The sequence below is a fragment of the Uloborus diversus genome, chromosome 7 (assembly GCF_026930045.1).
Source record: "Uloborus diversus isolate 005 chromosome 7, Udiv.v.3.1, whole genome shotgun sequence".
Taxonomy (NCBI): Eukaryota; Metazoa; Arthropoda; class Arachnida; order Araneae; family Uloboridae; genus Uloborus; species Uloborus diversus.
In genome coordinates, this window is record NC_072737.1 from 171968280 (window position 1) to 171995007 (window position 26728).

Here is a 26728-nt window from a genome sequence, read left to right on the forward strand (position 1 = left end):
ATTAGCTCTGTTTCTAGCGAGGCATTTCGCTGTGTTGTTTTCGTATTTGGAAGTAAATACGTGTGTAAACGTTGAGTTTACGGTGTTGCGTGATAATTGCTTAATTGCTGATGAATAATTTTGCAGTTGTTGACGATCTTTCCTGTACATAGTGTAAATAAATTTCCTGTGCTTTTATCAAGAACTGTGTCTTCATTTCAAGAAAGTGGAAGTCGCACCGAATCCGTTACAATATCAATTTTCCTTTTACACAATTCCCAGGTTTTTTTTTTTTTTACAGATTTGTGACGTATCGCATTATATTTTCATCTTTTTGAGAACTATTTCTTTTGCAATTTAAAGAAATAGTTGGAAAAAAAGATATGTCTAAATTCCCAACTTTATTATTAATTATTTTAAATCGTTTATTCATTCATTCTTCGTTGATAGAAAAAAGTACAAATTATGTATTAATATCCTCTTGGTTTAATCATTATGAAAATGTTTCTAAGTAATACCGTGTATTTTTATACAATTATGGTGAAATTATATAAGGTTAAACAGTTTATATGTATAAAATTTCAAAAAAAAAAAAAAGATTTTGCGACCACATTGGAAGAAATTAATATTGACTTTCTTTTTGAACACTCCGTAATGTGAACACCCCCGATATTCTGAACACATTTTGATGGCGAATCCATATAGTAAGATATCCTGCTGTTGCTTTTGCGGCGACAATGTTTCATCCAATCCCCCTTTATGGTGCACCCCCCCCCCCCCCAATCAGAATATTTTTGTTCCATTCCATAAGTGTCCAGGTTAGAAATAATTTACTGTACAATATTTCTGCTCTTTAAAGAAGATTTATTGGCTTAAGGGCTTTTTGAAAACATTATTAAAAAACCCATGATATTGTTTATTTTATTTTTTAATTGTATCGGGGGGGGGGGGTTACCTTTCGGTGCCCCTCCCAAAAATTATTTCTGTGTCCGCCCTTGCACGTATGGGGGATTTTTGTTTGTGAAATATTTTTTTATATTTCTAAAATAGGTTTGTGACTGAATTGAAACTCATTATTTCAATCAAGTCCATGTTCTTGTATGCTATGTATAATAGTACAATTACTTCCAATTGTTCCTAAAAATGAAGATGAAAGAAAGAATAAAATTTCAACTCAATACATTTGTAAAAAAAAATATGTATTTCAGTTCCTGATCGTACTATAAATAAAACAAGTGTAATAAATCAACGAATTCAAAAATCGAAATATAAAATTCATGAAACCATTTCTTGTATACACAAAACAATACAAATGATAATAATGAAATGATACGAGTTTTCTATAGTAAGTCAAATATACACTTCTTGTTGACTTTGATTGCATGAGCAAAATATGTAGAAAGATAAATTTTTGAATTTTTAAAAACTGCGGAAAATGAAACAAAGATATGATTTTATAGCAAAGAAATGTATTTTGTAGGGCAGAAAATAATGTTTGAGTAGTAAAATTTCCGCATTGGAGTAACAAAAAATTATTTTGGAGTGAGAAATGCTAAATTTAGGAGTGAAGGGAAGAAAAAAAAAAGCAGCTATATATTTGCCCCGCAAAAAGGGGGGAAAAAAAGAACATGAGACGTAGAAAGTATAAAAGAGAATTAGGTAAAGTGAGACAGGAAGAAGAGTGAGACAGCAAAAATTTCTTTTATGTTTAGGCTAATTCCAGCCTATTAAAAGTTTTGAAAGATCAATTCGACGTTCTGTGAACAGTAGCGTAACTATGGGGTCTAGCTCCCCTGGCGAACTAAAGAAATTACGCCCCCCCCCCAAACCCCAGTCGCCCACATTGCAACTCATTGTGTCCTCAAAAAAAAAAGTTTTTATTTCTGATTTTCTTTTTTAGAATTGTTTTCAACGATGCTCAATGTTCCAATTCAGTAGATGTTATGTATATGTGTAAATATATATGAACCCCCGGCTCTCCTCTGATATGCCCCCCTCTTGGCGAGATTTTAATTTTTCGCTCGATACGAAAATCGCCAATAAGGCGATAACTTGGCAACCCTGGTTTTGCAACTTGAACGCTGGAAAGTAGTTTCTCGAAGTTTGTCTTTTTGCACGTGTATGTGTGGTAGGAGGTAGGTGCTCATATGTTTCGCTCTTAGGGAGATTTTAAGTTGAATACTCTAAAATAAAGTTTCAATTCAAACTTTATTTTAGAGTATTCTTTTTCTTGTTGTTTTTAATGTTAATTTAGTTGAATTTTCTATTTTAATTATGAGTTCGGTTTGTGATGCTGTCCAAATGTATCAATTGAAATTTTTGAATGAATCTTCTTTTTCTTTTTCGTCAGGTCGTCCAACGTTTGGACGTACCGGAGTCCTAAATAGATTTTTTATATTTAAACTAATTGAAAATAAAGAGGTTTTTTTAGAATTTTTAAGGGAAATTGGTTTACTTAAGAATGAAATGTTATGTTCTAGATGTAATTCTGTTATGAAAATTAAAAAAACTAAAAAATGTTCAGATGGGTTAATTTTTTTTTGTAGAAAGGTTATTGGGGGTGTTGTTTGTGGAAAAGAAGCAACGATCAGGAGTGGGTCATGGTTTAGTTCTAGCAAGTTGAAAATAGAGGAGATTTTTTGATAACATATGAGATTTTAATTGGGACCAAAACTGCTGATATTGAAAGTCAATATTTTTTTTCATCACAAACTTTAGCCGATTGGCGAAATTATATTAATGAAGAAATATTAAATTACATTGAATTATAATCCGAACAAATATTTCTAAGAGCGGAACATATGTGCACTGCCTCACGTGAGGAAGTAAAAGAAAAGTAAAAAAGGTAAGTGAACATATTTTGAATTATTGTGTTTTTAGTGTGTTTCTGGTAGTTTGTATTTTGGTCTGGTTGGCATTTTTGTAGCACAAAAATGGTGTTAATTTCACATAAAATCTGTGACTTTATTGTATACTGAACGGAGGAGATCTGTGACTTATATCCGACTGTGATGTATATTAAAAGTCGGAGGGATAACGGACCGAGCGGCAGCGAGGTCCTGGCGAGCCCGAGGTCTCATAGTACTTTCGTAATGAGACCGAGGCAGGGCCGGCGAGCCGAGGTCTCATTACGAAAGTACTATGAGACCGAGGGCTCGTATCCCGGAGAAACAACGGAAAAAAATTAATGCATTAATTTTATTAAATAATTAATGACATAATTTGAATTTTTCCTGTTGGCGCTAAAAAAGCATCGCTAAGAACGATGTATGACATATGACGTCATACATAGTTTTCTTGGCGACGCTTTTTTGGCGCCAACAGGAAAAAGTCGCCAAGAGGGGGGTATATCAGATTTGTTCCTGAACCCCCTCTAGCTCTTTTTGTTGAGAATTTTTTTGCAATTTTTTAAAGCATTTTTCAATTTATATGATTAAAAAAAAAAAACTCTTAAAAATTTTTTGTTTAATCAGCCGACATGCCGCCCTTCTTTCTGCTGCGCCCCTGGCGATAGCCACTCCTGCCAACCCCTAGTTACGCTACTGTCTGTGAACAATATTTAAACAAAAGGTTGCTTTCAAACCTGATGCAAAGTGATGTGTGCCTTGTTCACATGTTTGTAAGAGCAATTAACAGCGCAACAGCAAGGCATGATGTAAATTCAAGAGTCGGTGTGTGTATTATACGGACATTAAAGTACAAGTTATGCATACATACTTTTTTTTTCCTTACTGTAAACTTAAGAAAAAATTACTAGCGACATACAAAAAATAACAGCAATAAAAGGAGCTGAAGGAGACTGATTCTGAATGAAACTAAGCATGAGTTTAACGTCAATAGAGAATGAATGGATCGTTGGAATAGACTGGATATGGATATGTTGTGAGAAAGTGGACGCTTTGAATCAATCGTGAGAAAGTGTTTTTCTGCAATGATCAATGCTTGTTTTTCTTCTGCTTTTTATCGAAAGCATCACTTTGCTTAGGGTGTGTGTTCTTCGAATGAAACCCCCCTCCCCCGCTTGAAGATAGTAGTACAAAGAAGACAACACTTAAAAGGTCCTCTTTTCCCCTAAAACCGTAATAAAACTGTCCTCTTCCTCCTTGCGTTGACGAATTGTTTTCCGCCCATTTCCGTGGGAAAAGTAGGAAAATGGTTAAAATTAAAGGCACATTTTTGAGCCTATATCCCCATCCTTTATTTTATTATATAAAGTTGAAGGAATAAGTTAATGAAAATGTGTACGCAAACGTAAAATGAAAAATAGAAAATGAAATAAAAAATGCACTTTTGTAGCTGTATGAACTAAGAAGTGAAAAATAAATATCAGTAGCGAGATCCTCAGGGGTAATGCAACGCCCTCATAGTTTATCAAATTTTGCTGTAGTACTCCCCATGAGTGAGTAAGGAATGGGGGAAGGGGGTACTCCCCCATGAGGGGAGGGATAAAGAGGGGTCCTTGCCACAAATGTTCATGCGTTTGAACGTTTTACCTCTCCTGCACCTCAGATGAATGTTCTCTTCCCCTCCAAATAAAATAATGAATATTTAATTGCCTAAATACTGGAAACTAATTATGGGGGATGCGACTTCGAAAAAGTTTTAAGTGAGGGGAGGGGGACAGTGGTCATATTTAGATTCAGGGGCTCATTTTTTCCACAAAAAAATAGTTACTGCAAATCAGCAAGTTGTGGCAATCGTAAAATAATTATGAAAACGAAACAAAACATAAAAAGAATTCGCTTAGAATTAGAAAAGATGTGATAAAAGAAATGTATTTGAAATTCAGAGTGATGTTTCAGAATTAATATTTCAGAATCATTCCCCCATTGTATACATTAGTGAGGGGATGACAATGAGGGACTTGCTGCAATTTGGTTTCAATAGCCAGGACCCAGGCGTAATAAATTTCTGACTTTAAGCACACAAATAATCTTAAACAAGGAAGTGACGATGATTATTCACTTTTCATGCATTGTTTTATTATACTTTTCTTATGAAAACAGCGTGGGGGAATGACAAATGTTAAAAAAACGTTACCTGATTTGGTGAACTCGGATCTCTACTTTTTTCAGCTGTTAACTATACTAAAGGTGAATTCCAAGAAAAATGAAACATGACACTTGAGTTTTAAAAATTAATAATCTGCCACTTGCCATATACCATTCTCTTCAGCAATAATTGAAATTCTTGAATCTTAACCTGTTTTCCCCAAATAGTTTGATGACTTTCAGAAAATCAAGTGCAAAATCAATTTTTCTGTTTAGGTTTTTACGCAGCAAAAAATCTCTGCTTTGTTACATACTGTAATTTAAATAAACTTATTATCAGCATATAATATTTAGGGTAACTTTTATCCTTTGAAGTCTAGTTAAACTTTTTGGTAAGTTTATTCAAATTTCTTTATTTCAACCATGATATAGGTCCATAACTTAAGTGACAATTTGATGTCCTCCCTTTACCGAAATACTACATCTCAATTAGTTCACGAAGAGCCTATGGGATATACAAGCTAATGTTTTTTTATGCAAAGAAGAATTTTGACCCTTGTCAAGGAGGCATAGTTAAAATTTTAATAAATATTTAATTTATATGGTTTTTAATGGTAACGGAAGGGCAAAAACATACGGTAACGGAAGGGCATTTATCTATAAGCTGATGCAGGGTAATGTTTAAGAATGTTGGTAGAAAACAAACTATTTTTTAAAGTAAAACCTATATAAGTGATATTTGTGCAAACATTATAAGTGCTTTTATTTAGATAAACTTTTATTAAAATTTTTTAATGTTTCGTGATTTTATTTCTTCTATTGCATGAAATGAAAATCATGAAAACTACAGTTAAAAATTCCTAAGCATGTGATAATCATTTTGATATGACATGTTTGTAATATGACGAGCCAATTCCAGCAGAAACATTTGCTTGCAAACTTGAAATTTATATTTTAACGATACAATATTGAAATTGCTTTCAGATTTGTTGCCACAAGTCACAAGAAAGGACTGTTGACAGCATTGATTTAACTGTTAAACGTACTATGAAGGGATCAGTAAATTCAAAGATCAACTTTCAAAAAGATGGAGAAATATCCATTCTCATCACAAAATACGCACTATTTGAACCCTGTAACAAGTTATGTTATTGAATATAGTAAGTACTTCAAGAAATCGAAGGAGATTTCACTTCAAAGTCAACAGATTGAGGATAGTTTAAATAATGTTAAAAATGAAGATCAGATCCTGATTACCGCAGGGGCACGTGGGGCACAGACCCCCCCTCTTTGTTTTCAGGGGGCCCAAAATCCTCCTAATTTATCAAAGTAATTAAAAATAAATGATAATTTCACTCAGAATCTAGAGCACAATGATATCATTGATATTTTTGCAAATGCCAAGACAAGGAAAAAAAACTTCTTATTTGTTAATAAAATATCCCCTTAAAAATTTGATATCTTTTGCAAATCCTAAAGCCCACTCCCAGTTTATTCTGTATTTACTATTAAAATTTATATCATAGATAATTTTTATGTTTACGGTTTACGGTTAAGGGCAAATTTTAATTACATCTTATATAATTATAACGTATTATCTCTTCTACTTTTTAAATGTACCTTTATACTATACTAGCTTTTGCCCGCGGCTTCGCTCACGTTGATGTAGTTTTTTTTTTTTTTTTTTCAATTGATTCAAGTTAATGGTCATTACAGGCAGAGGTCAAATAGTTACCAAAACATTGTTTGTCTCTAGTTTCGCCGAAATTTCAAATTGCCTGCCCCCTTAAATGTATCAAAAGGTATGATTAAAACTGAAAATTAGGGGGAAAGGAAGTAAATGAAATGCTGGCAAAAGTGAGACGAAACCCAAAAATCACAAAAAATAAATCACGAAAACGTTCAGGAGTTGTAAAGAAGTCAGTTTGGGTAATTCCCAAAAAATCCAATTCGAGTGAGGTCAACTATTCTTAAATAAAGTGAAACAGTTTCCTTATAATCCCGATCTCCATAAAATACATAATATCCAGCGCTACACCGGCAATCTAAATTATTGTATAATGTGTAACTTACCGTAGAAATCGTCCCAAAATAGGGCCAACAATGATGCTACCCGAAATGTTTCCAATAAACAGTAAAAATTTGGCAATTAATACAAATACAAATACAAAAGTGACGACCAGTAACAGTCTCTGGGCCCAGCTAGACTGGTCCTAGTCAATTTACAATCCCCAGTGAAGATCAATGGCCCTCTTAAAACTGTCTACTCCTTTGCTCATTACCACGTCTTTCGGTAAGCTGTTCCAAGGTTCCACTACCCTGCTAAAATAATAATTTTTCCTAATATCCATGTTAGCCTGAGATTTAAATAGCTTAAAACAATGACCCCTTTTCCTGTTTTCAGTGCTAAACTTTAGCCCCGTAACATCTTTCGTTTTAATAAATTTAAACAGCTGAATCATGTCCCCTCGATCTCTTCTTTGCTCAAGACTGTACATTTTTAGCCTTCTAAGCCTGGAATCATAATCTAAGTGGGAAAGTCCACTTATTAGCGTTGTAGCCCGCCTTTGAACCCTTTCCAATACATTAATGTCTTTCTTAAGATAAAGAGACCAAAACTGAACAGCATACTCCAAATGGGATCTTACCAAACTTCTATATAAGGGCAGAAGAACTTTAGATTTATTTGAAATAGATCTATTGATAAACCCAAGCATCTTATTGGCTCTGTTGCTAGCAATGCTGCACTGTTGGCTAAACTTTAAATCCTGACTTATTAAGACCCCCAGATCAGTAACTTTGTCTGCCTGACTAATGACAAAACCTTGCAAATAATAACTTGTACACTTATTTCCATGCCCTAAATGTAGCACTTGACATTTCCCAACATTAACAGCCATACCCCATTTATCAGCCCACTCCGTAATATGATCTAGATCCTCTTGCAGCTGATTTGCTTGTTCTTCATTTTCTACAGTCCCCATAACTTTGACATCATCAGCAAAACAATTCATGTTCCCAGAAATATTTTTGTGAATATCGTTCATAAAGACAATGAACAAAACAGGCCCTAACACTGATCCTTGAGGAACCCCGCTTAAGTCCTTACTCCGATTAGAATAATTTCCCCTTACAACTACTCTTTGTTTCCTTCCAGTCAGCCAGTTTTTTACCCAAATGAAAGTTTTCCCTCCTGCTCCTATATATCAGCTAATTTGCTAAGTAGAGCAACATGCGGTACCTTATCGAAATTGTTTGAAATTGTGTGCAAAGAGAAAGTAATGGAAGTTTTTGCGCTGTTTATGAATTTGCGAATTAGTTGGCGAATTATTTTACGTGTTAACAAATTTAAAGAAATGGCGATATTTGGTTACATGGTGAAAACCGAGAAACAGTATTGCGTAGTCTTTAGCTTCAAAAACAGCGACAGTTGAAAAAAATGCCAAATGCCTTAGCTATTGATATGATTCCACAAAAAAAGTTTGGCTAGATTCCAGCTGATCGATTAAATACCCAGTCAATACAAATAAATAAAAAAAAAACATTAATTGCCTCAAAGTTGCATTAAAATGGAAAAAAATCAACCAAATCCATGTATTATTTGCCAATCTTGTGCAAAAATCTTACTTCAAGATTTGACTTGAGAAAAGCCTTGAACAATCACGAAAAGTAAAGATAGTCAACAATACAACAATAGTCATTATCGACAGGGAGTTGAGATGATACACTAAATATTGTATTGAGTTAAGGAAAGCCTTCGAACATGGAACTAAAAAGCTCATAACTCGTTTTTTATTCTACTTAGAAATTTCGAACAGGTGCCATCTTCAGCAGAAAAATCAGAGCTTTCGATGGACATGTAATGTAAATATGTGCAAGTATTTTTTCATCCCCATATTAGATAATTTATACGAAAATTGTGTTTTATTGTCCCCCTAAAGGGGGTTTTGCCCCCCATAATGGGACGAAAACTACCCTATGTGTTATTCTGATGCATAAGCTATATTATTGTAAAGTTTCATCAAAATCCATTCAGTAGTTTTTGCGTGAAAGAGTAACAAACATCCATACATCCATCCATACATCCATACAGACAAACTTTCGCATATATAATAGTAGTAAGATTGTGATATGAGGTACCTCCAAATTTAGCACAACTGTGTTAATACGCAAGTATCGAAATATTTTATTGCTTCTTTAATAGCATAAGGGGGAGTATATTGGGGGGGGGCGCAGAATTAATTTTGTGTGCCTGTGTCTTCAAATATTTTGGGCCCCTCCGCGGGGGAAGGGGGGGGGCTGAAACAGAAATGTTCCCCATGTCCAATATTAGAATGATCGGGCTCTGATGAAGATACAGCTGAATCAAAAACACCAAATCATAAAAGAATATGCCAAATGATTCATTAACGTTTGGACAAGTTTTGCTAACTGGATGGAAAGGAAAGAAATTAACAAAGAGCAATATTTTGGACAGGTACTTCATATAGAAGATAAAGTAATACAAATAGCTTGTTTGAGAATGCGTAATAGTATGGGAATGATCTTTGTGTTTCCTGAGAAAGAATATAAATGTTCTACTTATTCTGATAAAATTATTGAGTATTTAAAGAATTCAGAATTGTGACAGATGGTTCAGGCTTAGGCATTAGATATCATTGTTTCAGACTGCTGTATCAGCTGAATAAATGTTTTTAAGTTGAAATTGACCAAGTTTAATTGCTTTGGACTGACTCCTTGTTCTTCCGTTACTGTTCTTCCGTTTCCCTTAACAAACGCATAGTTTATATTCTTAAAATAATTATTTTTTAAAACTAGCTTTGAGAAATTGAATGATTGAACACTCCCGTATGTTCTCTAATTTTTATAGAATTTTCCATTTTATAATTTTGCTGAACTTTTGGGGAGAACATGATTGAGTGAAAATCATGTCGCAAAAATGTCCTCCTGTTGCCGTTTTTTAAATTTGATTTAAGAAAAAAAAAGCAACAAACGAAAAATTCTTGGCTTTGGCTTTTTAAGCAACTTAGTATGATGTATATAAATGTCTACGCATCAGTTTTTGAAAAAAATATGTAGTTTGATAAGCTCACAGACAGAAATACATCGATTTTTCCCCCCAAAACCGTTCTTCCGTTACCGCTTGAATTCACCACCTCAACATTTTATTATTTTAATGCTATTCTGAGGGCTAATTTACTATTGTGATGGATTGAAGCAGCTCGCTGGAGACGCAAGCTTATTATAGTAAGCAAAAAATATTTGTGTGAAATTATTTTTACTTTTATTATCTTGTTAAACTGTAGCCTGAAAAGCATTTAAACTTCTAAAAATATGTGTAAATCATAAAACATTCGTAAACATAACGAGGGCATTTCTGTGAGAATTACCCAAAAATAGGATGTTTATGCGCTCATTGTCAAGGTTATTTAATTACATTACATTTTAAATAACTTTACTGTTTAGATTAGACCAATTCTAAAATTTAAAACGATCTGGCAACTAGTATTTTTTGACCCCTGAATATATGTATTGTTGACACTAGTGGATTAAATTAACTTTTTTTTTTCAATAGTTATTTACAGCTTGCTGGAATTCATGGTTTTATATTTATTTTGTATTCCTGATTTTATAATTATTTATACTGTCACCAATAATGTTTTGCAATGTTTATTGGAGTAGTTTACTGTTCCAAAGAAAAAATATACATTTTCAAAATCAATGACACTGTTACTAGAGCCGAAATCATTGATAAGTTAATTCCAATTTTTTTTTAAGTTTCAGCCTTTAATTTTTTGGCTTAATTTTAAATATTTTCTATTTTTAAGGGTGCAGCTGCTCTCCCTTGCCTACTCTGACATCCGACAAAAGCTTTTCTCGGACATCTTTTCATCCATAAGCACTATCATCCATTTTAATCCTAAGCTTTTATTCATGCACGCGATTAGTGACGAGGGAAAGATCACTGATTTAAAAATTTTATTGGTTGCCAGTTTCTGTTAAATAAACAAAATACTTCTGTGGGGACTCCAGGTTAGTGGACTCCGGAACTCCTCTGACAGCTCCTCCTCTGTTTTACAGCTCCAGTTGATCAGCGCAATCAGTAGCGAACACGCGCGCTACTCAACTCTGCTCAGGAGAGTTAACTCACGTGCGCTCCATCGAAGGAGGTTGTTCCTGGAGAGCTTGCGACCAGGTGTTTCGCCCGACAGCGAACTTTTCAAATGTTACCTTTTACTGTTTAAAAGTTTTAATGTTTTAGTAGCCTTTTGCTCAGTTTTTAATGTTCATGTAGATCTTTTATAAAAATAAATAGTTTTAAAGGATAAGCATTCCTGCGTCCTTAGTGGTGACCCGGTGAACTGTAAATACGCAACCATATCAATGTGGAGTTGTTGGTGCTGCTATGAGACTTTAGTTATGCCTGCTGTTGTTTCGAGCTACCTTAGCGACTGTTTTCCGTTTTCTGGTGCAAATGGATGCTTTCAAGACTGACGCTAAATGTCGGACTTCTACTTCGCAGCTGGAATAGAGGTGAGTTTTCTATTTCTGTGACCGAGAGAGATAACCCCCTTCCCCCCCCCATTTTTGTCTTGTATTTCCATTCTGTAATATGTCTGAAAATGAACAAGCAGCTCTTAACGGTTTGCAACAGCAAATTACGCAGTTGACATTGCAAGTTGGGAAATTATCCCAGAGGAGGGGTCGCTCGCCTTACAGAAAGCGGTTTAGCTCCCGCGATAGAAATGACAGCAGAAACGGGCAACATACTCGGGGCAATTCAAATTTTTGTTTCTACCACAATAGGTTTGGTCAAAAAGCAAACAAGTGCAGGCAACCTTGTGCATTTGCTCAAACAAAACTTGTGAGTGCTACCACTCACGATGAGAGTTATAGCAAGATGTGTTTGGTAAACACCACAAATCGACTCTGTGTTTATGATCAGAGTTCGAATACCAAGTTCCTCATAGATACGGGCAGTGATGTTTCGTGCATTCCCGTCAAGGGTAATCAGCAAAATTGTCCAAATGCTTTTGAATTGTTTGCTGCAAATCATTCAAAGATAAAAACATATGGTAGAAAACTGCTGCAATTAAGTTTGGGTCTCAGACGTGCATTCAAATGGCATTTTATTATAGCTGATGTTTCTATGCCCATCATCGGAGCAGATTTTTTGACACATTTTAATTTATTGGTCGACCTAAAACGCAAACGATTAATTGACGGTATTACCAAATTGGGTTCCCGCGGTAATCTTGACTTTAGCCAACAGACAGCAGTCAAAGGAATAGTAGAAAATTCTATTTATCATGCTATTTTAAGTAAATATCCAGATATAACTATGCCTAACCCAAAATTTAAATGTGTTAAACATTCCACCGAACATCACATAGAAACAGTCGGTCCACCCGTGCATAGTCGCCCTAGGCGATTGCACCCTAAGCTGTTAGATACAGTTAAAAAAGAATTCGAGTTCATGATTGAAAAAGGTATTTGTCGACCTTCGAAAAGCCCTTGGTCGTCTCCTTTGCATGTTGTCAACAAAACTTCAGGCGGAATACGTCCCGTTGGGGATTATCGAAGGCTAAATGCAAAAACTGTCCCAGACAGGTATCCTATTCCACATTTGCAGGATTTTTCTTCTTCATTGTATGGAAAGAAAATTTTCTCTAAACTTGACATTTTTCGTGCATATCATGCAATTCTAGTTCATGAAGAGGACATCGAAAAAACGGCAATAACTACTCCGTTTGGCCTTTTTGAGTTCCCTTTCTTAAACTTCGGGCTTTGTAACGCAGCTCAGTCTTTCCAGCGCTTTATTAACGAGGTTTTGAGAGACTTGGATTTTTGTTTTGCATACCTTGATGACATCCTGGTATTTTCAAAAACAGAGGACGAGCACGTAGGACATCTGGATCAAATTTTTCAAAGACTTAATGATTACGGAATTCAGTTAAATACTTCAAAATGTGTCCTAGGGGTACCTGAGTTGTCATTTTTGGGTCATATAATTTCATGCAAAGGAATAAAACCTTTACCAGAGAAAGTGCAATTAGTTTTGGATTATAAGGAACCAAAAACTGTAAAGGAATTGCGCGCATTTTTGGGTCTAATAAATTTTTATCGTAGATTTATTCCCAAGGCAGCTAAAAAGCAGGCTATTTTAAATGAATACCTTAAGAATACCCCCAAAAACACAAATAAAGAAATACAGCTATCCGACGAAGCCAGAATTGCCTTCAATGAATGTAAACAACAGTTAGCTGAAGTAACCTTGTTGGCTCATCCATCAAACAATGCTGAACTTGTTTTATGTATGGATGCCTCAGATTTCGCGATAGGAGGTTCTCTTAACCAAGTAATCGATGGTGGTCTTCAGCCTCTTGGGTTCTTTTCTCGAAAACTTTCCGACACAGAAAACCGCTATAGTACATACGATCGGGAATTGTTGGCCATTTTTGCGGGGATAAAACATTTTCGGTACATGCTAGAGGGAAGACAGTTTTGTGTATATACTGATCATAAGCCTCTTACTTTTGCATTTCGCCAAAAATCTGAAAAATCCTCACCTAGGCAAAATAGGCAACTAGATTACATTGCACAATTCACAACAGATATCCGTTTTGTTAAGGGGTCTGAAAATATTGCTGCTGACACTCTCTCTCGGTTATCAGTTTTAGATACTCCCTCTAATGTCGAGTCCTCTACTGAGCTTGAAAAGGCATGCATGTTTCCTGCCTCGAGTGTCAACCAGATAGATCTTCCTTCGTCGACGGACTTTGTTGCTATCGCAGCAGAACAGAAGTTGGATACAGAGCTACAGAAACTTCTTGTTTGTACGGCGCCAGAAAACAGTCTCAACCTACAGCCGATGCAGCTTGGACAGGACACAACTCTATATTGTGATGTGCGAGATGCAAGTATCCGTCCATACGTCCCAGTGAAGTTCCGCAGGAAAGTTTTCCTGAACTTTCACCGCTTGTCACACCCAGGCATTAAAGCTTCGCGTAAACTACTGCAGAAGCGTTTCGTTTGGCCCGGGATGCACAAGGACATAGCGGAATGGACTCGTGCTTGTATTCAGTGCCAGAGGTCTAAGGTGCACCGACATACAGTTAGCCCTCTGAAAAGCTTCAATATGCCTTCACAACGGTTTAGCCACGTCCACGTCGACCTCGTTGGACCACTCACTCCTTCGAATGGATATCGTTATTTGTTGAGTTGTGTTGACCGCTATACCCGTTGGCCAGAAGCCGTCCCTCTGGTTGACATTTCTGCAGACACAGTAGCACGACAGTTTTACAGAACGTGGATCTGTCGGTTTGGAGTTCCAGATTTCGTCACTACTGACCAAGGTAGACAGTTCGAGTCCGAGCTCTTTACGTCTCTTACAAAGTTCCTGGGAATCTACAAAATTCGGACATCACCCTACCATCCGTCTTCTAATGGACTGGTGGAAAGGTTCCACCGTTCCCTCAAGCAGTCGTTACGCTGTCACACCTCGACTCATTGGGATGAGGTTCTTCCTACAATGCTTTTGGGGCTCCGAACAGCTTACAAAGCTGACCTTTCTGCAACCGCTGCCGAAATGGTGTACGGCTCATCCTTGCGTCTTCCAGGAGAGTTTTTCCAGCCCATGGACACCAGCATAGTCCTCGACCCTACCAAGTTTGTGCACAAGCTGAGAGACTGTATGTCATCCTTAAAGCCAGTGCCTACTAGTGCCCACTGCAAACGCAGTCCTTTTGTGCAGAAGGACTTGTTAACGTCGACTCATGTGTTCCTTCGCATTGACTCTCTACGAAAGTCTTTGGAGCCAACTTATTCCGGTCCTCATGAAGTGCTCGCTAGACAGGAAAAGACTTTTCGCATTAAAATCAACAACAAAGAGGCAGTTGTGAGTATAGATCGGCTAAAACCTGCTTTCCTTTCGGTTACGGATACTGTATCAACCCCATCACCTCCAGTACAACCTGAAAAATTGACTCCGGCATCCTTGGAACTACCTACTAGTGCTCCATCGAAAACCACAGAGGAGTTTTACACCACGCGATCAGGGCGTCGTGTTCGATTCCATAAGTATTCATAAAGCGATTCGTTGTCACTGGAGGGGGAGTACTGTGGGGACTCCAGGTTAGTGGACTCCGGAACTCCTCTGACAGCTCCTCCTCTGTTTTACAGCTCCAGTTGATCAGCGCAATCAGTAGCGAACACGCGCGCTACTCAACTCTGCTCAGGAGAGTTAACTCACGTGCGCTCCATCGAAGGAGGTTGTTCCTGGAGAGCTTGCGACCAGGTGTTTCGCCCGACAGCGAACTTTTCAAATGTTACCTTTTACTGTTTAAAAGTTTTAATGTTTTAGTAGCCTTTTGCTCAGTTTTTAATGTTCATGTATATTTTTTATAAAAATAAATAGTTTTAAAGGATAAGCATTCCAGCGTCCTTACTTCTTATGTCAGCAAGAAAAAGATTTAAAATTTTCCCTTGATCCTACTTTTGGGGGTAGCAACACGTGAAAGTTTAGTTACGTTTTCTTTTCCGTGCTGTCCTCTGTTATTTAGAGAGAAAAAAATCATTTAAATTTTGATATCTTGACGTTTCCGCAAACACGAATTGCGATAGGACCCTACTCGTTGAAGTTCATATTTCTACAGATGGAATGGAAATGGTAAAGAAATCTGCACCCGTCCTATTATGACTCATGATTTTCCAGAATAGATAATACGAGGCATATCCATGAAAAATAAAATAGTGATATGGATGCAGTAATTAAGATTGTGATTTTATGGCCGATATTCACCAGTACATTTATCATAAAGATTATTTACAGCGTATTACGTTATGTATTTTTATTTCTTATCAGTGTTAACTGATGGGAATGAGTAATCGGGAAATTTTGAATTTAGATAGTTTTATTGTTTATATTCATCCATACAGGTGTTTTCGCCTGAAAAAACACAATTTTTACCCAAAAAACCTTCTTTTTTAAATGTTAAGTCTGCTTGAGTTAGGCCCTGAAAAAAAAAATAATAATTTTAATAATAAAACCAATCCGCCGATGATTTGTAACTATGATGACGAAAATTTCGCTCTCTAAATAAGTACTAAAAACAACCATCGTCATGGTAGTCTGTTAAAGGAGAGTAACATCCTTTTTGGTGAAGCGAGGATAGTATATAATTCGTTATTGCTAAAAAAAAAACAGCCCTGAAAAAAATATAAATAAAATCAAACCGCACATGGTTTGTAACTATGAAGGCGAAATTTTCCCTCCTAAATAAGTACTAAAAACAACCATTGTCATGGAAATCTGAAAAATCAGAGCAACATCAATTTTGGGAAAGTGAGAATAGTACGCAATTCGTGATTGCTCAAAAAAAAAAAAAAAAAAAAATATTATTTAATGTGTTTGGACTGACCCGTTGATAGCAATCGAAAGAACACATTTTTCCTGCTTATGAAAGCATTCGTTTGGGACTTTAGATTCATATTGAACTGAAGTTATAAATAACCTTTTTTTTCAAGTAAGTTTCAAGAACAATTCTAAACCTTTATTTACGCAATTGGTAACGATTTCATTATTGGCACACAATAGTAGAAAGCTTAATCATTTAAAATTCTTATCTACTGTCAATTCTTTTGAGTTAACAAACAAAACACTTGTAATTGGTTTTAGTAAGGGATTTTCAATTTTCTCTCATGATTCTGCTTTTACGACTAGCAAAACTCAGTAGTTGTGATTATCTTTCTTTTTTGCTTGTTTTTTCATTTCTTATAAAAAAATTTGAATTTAATGCGCACTTTTTCCCGCGAGATTCATCTGAAAATGAGCTAAGGCAATCGAGGTCGCGATTATTTTATTTTTTTAATTTAATATAAGTTCTTGTACTACTAACTACCGTAATATATTTCACGTAAAAGTGTCAAGTCCACCCTTTATGGTTTTACAACAGAATACGGTACACAACGCAACAATACTTCATTTAAGTTTCATTTGCATCAATTATTTCCTTTCAAGAGAAAAGCAAAACTGCCAGTCTTCCCAAAAAGCGCAGCTATTACATAACTGGCTGCATCCAATGAGATCAGCGATCGCACCCTCGTTAACACGCCCTCCAGTGCATCAGCAAAAATCGTAACGCCAGAGAAACAGCGATAATCTTACAAATCTAGTCTTCCGCTCTACCCCGTTCTCCCGCCAAGCGAGCTCAAGTTTCCACTATTGTAGGTTTTCTCCATTATAAGACTCACGCACGCACTGCTAACAGTGCTACTTCATTCAGATGGCGCGCCCGTTGATGGTAGAGCTTAATGGCCCTTTTGATCAGTCTCACTTAGAAAACTTAAAAGTTAACCAATATAGTTGTTGTTGTTAACGATCCTTCATTGATCCAGCGGCAGCTAGATCAGATTCATGATGCCATGAACCCTAGCGAAGTCAAGCACCAGTAGTGGGCTAGCACAGACATCTGCCAGAGTGAACCCCAAACAATGAAGGATACCAATATAGTAAGCTAGACCTAATAAATTAGGATATTGCCTACCACACTTAACTTGAAGATCGCAGCTTACGTCTATAAAGAAAAACTTCAATCAATAACAAAAATTATTGAGCGGCAAGGGAGGGAAAGAGTGACAATAATTATTCAAATGAAAATTTCTTAAAGATTTGAAATGGAACGTCAGCTGAAACAAGCAATTTCCACCTTCAGTGTTGGGAATAGTTGAGAGGCAAGCTCATTGGACGGTCGTAAATCCGCCGCTGTAAGCCACGCCTACTCAACATACAATAATGGCGGTAAAACCTAATTACGTAATATCAAAGGAAAAGAGAAAATGAACTGGTAGCTAGCAGAAACACAAGAGTGAATCCACTATCCACGCAGTTCAAGCAGAAGATTTTGGAGAGTAATTTTTAACTTATCGATAACAGTGTTATTTGATTTGGAAGAAAAGGGGGGGGGGACCTGTTGAGTTTCATTAACAGCATTTGGAACTTTGGGCGAGGGGCCCAGGTAGATGCAAGTTTCAGATTTAATTCTCCGATTCGAGGAGTCGATGAGATTTTGTTGTTTTGGACAACTTCTGTAATTTGTTCACCCTTACAGTGAAAACATGAGGGTGGTACGTTTGAGGGTTTTCGGCAATCCTTAGATTTGTGCTGTCCTGCACACACAAGGCAAACAGGGGGACGAGCACAGCTAAACGAGTAGTGAAAGAATTCTTGACAGTTCCAACATTGCATAATGAATGTCTTTTCTTCTGAGAGTTTATAGGGTGATATTAAAATCCCCTAATTTCTCGAGTGACCATATTTTATCATTTTCAACATGATCTTTCAAGTAAATGAGAAAGAGGGGCAGTTTACATTTGTCCTGTCCAATTTTACGCAATTGCGTAATATGCTGGGGGACATATCCTAGTATGGCTAATTTATCGGCAATCCACATCAAATCAGTTTGGATAGGTAGACCGCGGATAACAATCTTAAGTTGTTTTTCTTCGGGTAGTCTAAGCGTATGGTTTCCTATGAAATTTTCGTCAAGGTATGTTTTTAATTTTTTGTGCCCCTCAAAAGTAGGCAAAGAGCACATTATCTTATCATTTTTAATTTTGCCGGTGATAGTAATTCCGGCCACTTCAGAATACAGTTTTAACCGACTAGTTCCAAAACGAAAACAACGTAGTAAAGGAACTGAGAGAAGCCGCGCAGACGCTGTATTCCAATTGTCGGTGAGGTGAAGTGACGCTGTTACGAAATGGATAATTCCCCCCCCCCCACCTCAAAAATGCTCAACGCGCCTAAAGAAGTTTTCACTTCAGAAAAATATCGTTGCGATGATTTTTTAGATATTTTAGGGGGGAGCGTCCCAACTTGCTGCAAATGTTCAACCAAGCCCGGATCTGCACACCTACAGATCCCGAGGGGGGGAAGGGTAAAAGCGTCCAACGGCCCAAGAAATTGAAACAAAAAAAATTTTGAAAAAAAAATAGAACCGACTTCAAAATTGCTCTAAAAAGTGAAAAATAATTTTATTCTTTAAACACCATCGATAATGCTTTTAAACATAATTTTTGAAGTTGGCGCAAAAACAAAACGTAAAATCCAGTGTAACCATGCTTCGTTCATATTTTTTTTCAGAAAAGCATCCAAAGTTACGAACGAAACATTTATATCGCTATTCAAATATGCTGTCATCAATGCATAATGTATGTGATAGCGAAGAAACTGGTCCTGGTTAAATTTACAGTTGTATTTGAGTTATGGCTGTGAATGATTTTATCTATCGTTTTTGCGCCAACTTCAAAAATTATGTTTAAAAGCATTATCGATGGTGTTTAATGAATAAAATTATTTTTCACTTTTTAGAGCAATTTTGAAGTCGGTTCTATTTTTTTTTCAAAATTTTTTTATTTCATTCTTTTTAGTGTAAATGTAAGTATTTCAGAAATAATAAGAAGTTACCATCTCGAAACTTCACATTTTTTTTCTTAAAAATGCTCCATACTAAAAAAAAATTTGACACGCGTTAAACTTTAAGCGATTGGCACTAAAAACTTATCTTTGTTCCTCTCTGGAAATCATGCGTAGTTAATTTGATTATAACCATTTAAGTATTACGTTTTTCCTAACTAATTTACATTCCACAGCATCTAAGTTGCTCATGATGCAATCCTGTATTTTCTTTTTTAGCCCCGATCATCTGTTATCGGCATAGATGATAACGATAAAAATACTACAGAGTAGTTGAGTCAAACCTAATGGTAGCATTGTGAAAGCTAAGCAGATCCTAATCACTGCACCTCGCTTCCAGGTTAGGTTTACCCCTACTATGGAGCAATAGCACTGAAGAAAGGAACATTTTGATAATTCACATCGGGTTACTGTAAATCAGCAGGGTTACTAAAATAAAATTATTTTCGCCAAAAATGAGACGACAGCGCCAGATTCCCCATTATCGAAATATCCCTTGAAGAAATTTGATGCTTGCTTCAGAGAAGCCTTCATTCAAAATTATCATTACAATTACTATTAATGTTACTGTTATATGGCACCAAACTTTTATAACAATGAGTTTCCTATTGTCGCGTAGATGAAGATAGCGAAGACAATGTGAAAACCAAATGAAGCGAATGCTCGTTAGTCTCAACTCGAGATCTTTATTCAGAAACACGAATGAACGTTACATCTCCTTATATACAACTTGAGAAAGTGCTGAAACTTTCCAGACTTGGAAAGATACAAAAATTAATAGACGATTCGAGAAAATACGGGAAACAGTAGAAATGAAATTTTAGTAAAATTCACTTTGTCCTAGTCGGGATTTGAACCCAGGTCGCTCGTGTGGCAGGCGAGAATTCTACCACTAAACCACCGTTATCCACGGAAGTGCGAACTTCGCTACAAAATCATTTAATAGGGAAATTGCATAAAATTTACTGTTTTTTGCCCATAACTTTTTTTCTAAAGATCAAATATGGTCAAACAAAGTTATGGGTCCTAAGTTGAGCCATCCCCTATCCATTAAAAAAAGAATCATCAAAATCGGTTCACTAGGTGAGACGCTATGAGTGGACAAACAAAAAAAAAACATACATACGGTATGAATTGATAACCGCCTCCTTTTTGAAGTCGGTTAAAAATTGAAAAAGCTAGCATTAAGGCTTATTATTGTTGCAAATATACACTGCTGGCCGCTGGTGAGGGGCCCTACAGATATTGGTGCATGGGGGGGCCCAAAATTTATGGATCCGGGGCCTGTGTTCTTCTCTAACCATCCAGAAGAATACTAATGGCGAATACAATGCTCTCTTCCTCATCAAATATAAATAACGGCTAAGTAACTTGAAAAAAATGAATACATTTCAATTCAATTCAATTCATTTTATTTCAATCAGGGAAATATAATATATATATATATATATATATATATATATATATATATATATATATATATATATATATATATATATATATATATATTTTACAAATATGCATTTCACATATAAAATAAAAAGAAATTACAAACAGAAATATATTTCTCTCTGTCTATTTGAGAATCCCTGATTGAGTAGATGGGAGTAAAGGCTATACAATAGCCTGACTAGCTCCCACCATTTATGGGACGTGATTCCGAAAGGAGGGGTGGGGTTGTGATGGGGGAAAACGGCGAACATATTTTGATTCAGGGGGTCATTTTATATGCGAATCCTTCAAGAATGGTGTTATAAGCATTGCATTTTGAAGGGGTATTTTTTGATACACAGAGCAATGGGTACCCAAGTACCTGGTCACTTATTATAGGTATAAAAAATTTTAATGCTGAAAAAACACCATTTTTTCCCCCCTGAAAACACGGTTAAAACATTTTTTTTAGTTAAGATCAGTGACGCCGATTCGAGGCGGGGGGGGGGGGGCATTTTTTATTGGAAATTTATTAATTTTATTTTCCAATTTAGAAAACAAATTTACAAATTTTAAAAAATTGCAGAAATGTAAAAAATTTTCAGCTCCTATTTTTTTTTTTGCATTATTTACAGGGACGCCGACTTGCAAAAATTATTGGGGGGGGGGGGGGGACAGACCTCACCGGAGGTTTCGGGGTTAAACAATCCCACGAAAGTCCTCTCCCCATATAAAGGTCAGATTTTTGTACGTTGAAAACGCCATATTTTCTGGTGTGTATATAATTTAAACAAACAAACAGTATGTGACATGACATTTGCGAAGTAAATCTAAAAATAGGTATAAAAATTTTCTGGTTCAACTAGATCATGTCACTTGTCTTAGTAAGAGACTTTCTTGGTGTATTTTTTGGGGAGCCGTGCAGTGCCATAGCTACGCATTAATATAAGGTAGAGCACTTGACTTGCATGGAAGGGCATACCGTGGGGTCTTGCCGAGGAAAATTTTCTAAATTTAAAATGAAAAATAGTTAGTTTTAAAGTTTTTTTTTGCATTTTAAAGTCATATAATCAACAGTAGAACCCCGAAAACTCGGCAAGCCTGATACATTTTTTTTTGACTCTGAAAAAAGTTTTAAAAAAAAGAAGGAAAAAAAAAAATACAAACACGCACAGTATTTCCGTAAAAATGTATTTAATTAAGGCATGTTTTTTAAGACCAGTTGTTTTTTCATTAGTGATATCGGCTTACATATTCAAGTGTAAACCATTGAGAAAAGATAAAATGGAGGGAGTGAAAATTTTCATTCATGAAACTCAAACCCCAAATCACGTGATATATTATAAAGCAAAGCATTGGAAAAGATCAGGTTTCTTTCGCTTGTTTCACGCAAAACGTGCCAACCATTCGTCGTTGTTGAGTCACGTGACTTGGGATCCTTGGGTCAGCTTTTGTTAAGCAAAAATGGTTGGACTTGCTCCCTCCATTTAAATTCCTGCTCTAAGGTGTAAACGCAGTCTTTCAATGTCTAGATCATCTTTGAAAAACTCAGTATTTTTCAAAGATTGCTTCACCTCTGTTTAATAAAACCCCTCTTGTTCAGCTGCAATGACCTGTGTGAGTCAGTTGACGTAAACTGCCCAATAATGCAAGATTGCACCATTTCACAAACCTCAATACAAAGTGCCTTGTATTGTCCGTTTTTCAGAAGTTGAGACTTGGCCACGCCCCCAACACGTGGTATCGGAAGATTCTATATGCGTCTTTTGGGGATGAGGCTTCAGACCAACTCTGAGAAAGGTTGCCAGTTGGCCATCGTTATCGCAATGGAAGAAGACGATCGAGTGTTCTATAATTTTGTAAGAAATCACCTCCCGGGGCCGTGGTAGCCTGATCAGTAAGGCATTGGACTCGGGACCGGAGGGCCTCGGGTTCGATCCTTGCTGGTCGAAGACCCACCGTCGTCATTAAAGGGGGACTGGGCGACGTTAAATATGCTCGTGGTCTCAATGTCCTCCAAGTGAAACGATACCTCTGGGGGTGCTAGTACCAGGTAGCTATTAGCTCTTGGACTAGTTCTAAATTCTCATTAACTGCTCGATCCGGTGATGGTGCTGCCAGCTATCGGTATATAAAAATAATGGAGGTAAGGCACTCAGTATGCAGACTTCGACATAAAATGCAGTTGAAGTCAGTTGTGACTCTGAATCGAAATCGCCTCCCACCTTCTCTCTCGAAGAAAAGGTGTGCTATTGTCCGTTTTTCTGAAGTTGAGACTTGGCCACGCCCCCAACACGTGGTATCGGAAGATTCTACATGCGTCTTTTGGGGATGAGGCTTCAGACCAACACTGAGAAAGGTTGCCAGTTGGCCATCGTTATCGCAATGGAAGAAGACGATCGAGTGTTTTATAATTTTGTAAGAAATCACCTCCCTCCTTCTCTCTCGAAGAAAAGGGTGTGCTACATTTGTTAAGATTTGCAGTGTATTTCTATACGTTTCGGATTAATTTATCATTGATTTTGCAAAGGAAATCCTAAACTTTCTGTTTTTCGCACTAACTAAATATTTTCTGCAAACATGGTGAAGAGTTACAGGTGAAATTGGAACGAAAATGTTTCATTCTATTATGCTGAAACTTTCACAGAACTCAAACGTGGGTTTTAACGCATTTTCTAATTATAAATCTCTGATCGCATTTTGTTAACTTTGCTGGTCAACCATTTCTCACCTTATTTTCGATCCAATTTTCTTTTTTAAAGCGTTTTTTTAAGTATTACACAGTAGTATGGGATAAATGAACTACTTTTGCAATGTTTCGAACTGTTTTACTTCGCATATAATGAAGAATTAATACATTTTCGAATTGCATTTGTTGTTACTTTGCGAATTCGACCCATTTTGAAAATAATTCGTGGAATTTCTGAAGTAAACAAGCAAAAATTAATACCAAACAATCTTTTGACCACTGCATTGAAAAAATAATAAAAAAAAAGAAAACGACAGACGACAACTTTAATTTCGAATTTTTCTGAAAAAATTTCTATGTCACCTCGTTTTTGGCCCATTTCAAACAGTGAATATTTTGTAAAAAATGTCGGGTTGATGTAATATAGAGACAGTATAAAAAAGTATTGAACTACTATTTCAATTTCTAGGCACTTCATTTTTAACCTCACACATTTAAAGCGCACGAATAATTTTGGAAGCCACAGTAGGTAAGTTGCATTCTGTGTGACACATTTCGGTACTTTAGTACTATTTTTTTTTTTCAGTATAACTTTTATTCTTCAGAAATGAAAAAAAGGAACAAAACAAAAGTTAAAGCTTTTCACATGCCAATATGGTTATCTACAGAATAATTGAATGAGTGCCTGAAACAACGTTTTATGTTACTGTTTTGACCTATTTATTTTTGTAAATACAAAAAAATATATGTTTTTTTTTTATTTTTATTTTTGCGATTACTCGAAAAGTAATTAAGTTCCTCTAGTACTTTTACGGAACAGCGTTACGTGTGGGAATCATAAAATAGGCAAAAATTTGTTGCCCGTATTCTAATACAGCTCTGAACAAGGACGGATATAAGGGAGGGGCGCTAAGGGCGATCGCCCCTTCCTTGAGTCGAGATGCAGAATTCTTCCACGGCATATTTTTAATACTGAAATTGAAAATTGTTTTGGCCAATCTTCAATAGTTTTACGAAGCTTGAGCTGTCTGGAAAATGAAATTGTTTCACATATCTTAACACTTAAGAGATAGGGATCCGAACTTTATATAGGAAGTATTTCAAAGTTCTAAAAACTCAATTTTAGACGATTTTAGTGATATTCAATAGGGTTATAGGGTGCAAGGGCTCTTCTCAGGAAAGTTTCGAAAATTTAAGTCCCCCCCCCCCCCAAAAAAAAGAGAAACTATTATGGGACACCTTTGATGGCGATAAGGTAAAGGATGTGGTTTGGTACACTCCTCTGCAATTCTGTAGAAAAAAGTCCCCCCCCCCTCCCAAGATAACTGAAATGAGACGATCTTTCATGGTGTTTGGAAGGGGGGGGGGAGCGGAGGTTTTCGAATTTATAAAAGGGAAAAAGTGTGAAATCAATCGCCCCCTCCTTGAATAGTCTCTGGATCCGTCCTTGACTCTGAATGTAAAAGGCGTAATTTTTAGGAAGAAACGTTGCTATAGTCAACCTATTCAGTTGTTCAACGTATCGCACATTGCTCCCCCCCCCCCCCTCCGCACCATTTAGGTGAGCTAACTTTGAGATTTTTGTGTCGAGAAAGAGCATTAAATTTAGAATTGAAATCAGTAGCCGGTGCGGGTTTTCCAAATTTTGAATTGTGTCACTTTCCTTGCCGGGGTGCAAAATAATTCTTTGTTAAAAACATACATGATCTTAAAAATATTGTGACTTGCGCTATCCAGGGGGGAGGGGGGAGCCGGTCTTTTCCCTTATAACAATTGTTAGTGCGATTTTGGTGACTTAGAGCAAATCTAAGGAGCCGTTCACAAATGATGTTACGCTTGAAAGAGGGTAGGGAGGGAGGGTTCGGTTTTCATGAACTTCTGATAGTTAGTCTCAAGGGGGGAGGAGGGAATTACAAGAAATGTGACTTCACACATTTTGGTTCAAATAAAAGCGTTCGTTATAGCAAGTGGACGTTAAGCTACTGTTGTACTGGAGTGTTATAACTAACTTCGTTTCTGCCCCCTTCTGTTCATAGAAACGAAGTTAATTAGCCCCCCCCCCCCTTCCCGCGCTGGGAAATACTCGCCCTGGGAGTACTCGTCATCTTTTAAAACGGCCCTACCGATGAACCTATAATTTTAAAACAGTATTCAAATGAAAGTCATTTTTTATAACGCACCGAAAATTATTACATATTTCTAAACATTAACATTCATGCTATACATAGAGAAATAATCTTGATTTTAATAATCAATTGCATTAATATATTTCAGATTGGTTTTGTTTTTCTCATTTACTTTTATTTCTCACATGTAAATCCTTTCTGGAACAACTGGCCAGTCCCCGCCTTTGGTTCAACCAGGTCTTTTTTTTGTGTTTGGGGGGGGGAAACTTTTGTTCGGAATAATGTTTTCAGCATTTTTTAAAAATAACTGTTACTGTAGATCTACTGATTGTATATCCACTCTAATTGATCTGAAATTTTGTACAGTCCATACAGAAGCATCAAAGACCCAGCCCCTGAGAGCTTCTGAGTCATCTCCCCTCCCCCTCAAGAAAAGAGAGAGGGAGATGGAGAGAGATGTACTAAGTCTTCAAAAAGAACGCAACCCTTAAGCATTTCAATGCCACAGTCTGTGTGGCAATGAAATTTTTCTGACCCCCCCCCCCTTTTTTTTTTATCAGCGCACTTGCAATTTCGAATATAAAACGTAAGTGTTTAAAAGGATATCGTTCAAAATTCAGAAAGCCTATCCTTAATAGAAATGTTTCATTTGAAAAACAAAAAAACCTTTTTTTTTTTTTGGAAATACAATATTTATAGTTCTGAAATTTTCAGTTTAAAAGGTAAAGATTCCCCGTAGACGACAATTACGCGAAGCTAGAAACGAAAGGAAAGAACACAAAGAAATTTTCGCAAATTTAAGTGCCCGCCAAAGTTAGGGTTGTCTCAATCGCAAGCGGTAGCGATCATCCCCGCGCTAAAATTAGCTCTGCTTTCGGGAAGGCGTGCCAAAGTGTCTTCTCCTCATGAATGCACAATAGTACTCGTTCGGGATATTGAAAGTGTGCGGTGAGCTGGCTTCGTTGTTTTCATACATATTTGGTATACGTCGATTCCGAGGAAGCGAAGGATCATCATTTTGTGAAAATTTTTCTTT

General features: G+C 36.4%; 1 protein-coding gene across 1 annotated transcript; it reads left to right on the forward strand.

Moving 5' to 3' along the window:
- Nucleotides 1-14559: 14559 nt before the first annotated feature.
- Nucleotides 14560-15060, forward strand: LOC129227004 (uncharacterized). Its single transcript, XM_054861632.1, has one exon. The coding sequence runs from the start codon at nucleotides 14560-14562 to the stop codon at nucleotides 15058-15060; it is 501 nt and encodes a 166-aa protein (XP_054717607.1).
- Nucleotides 15061-26728: the final 11668 nt, after the last annotated feature.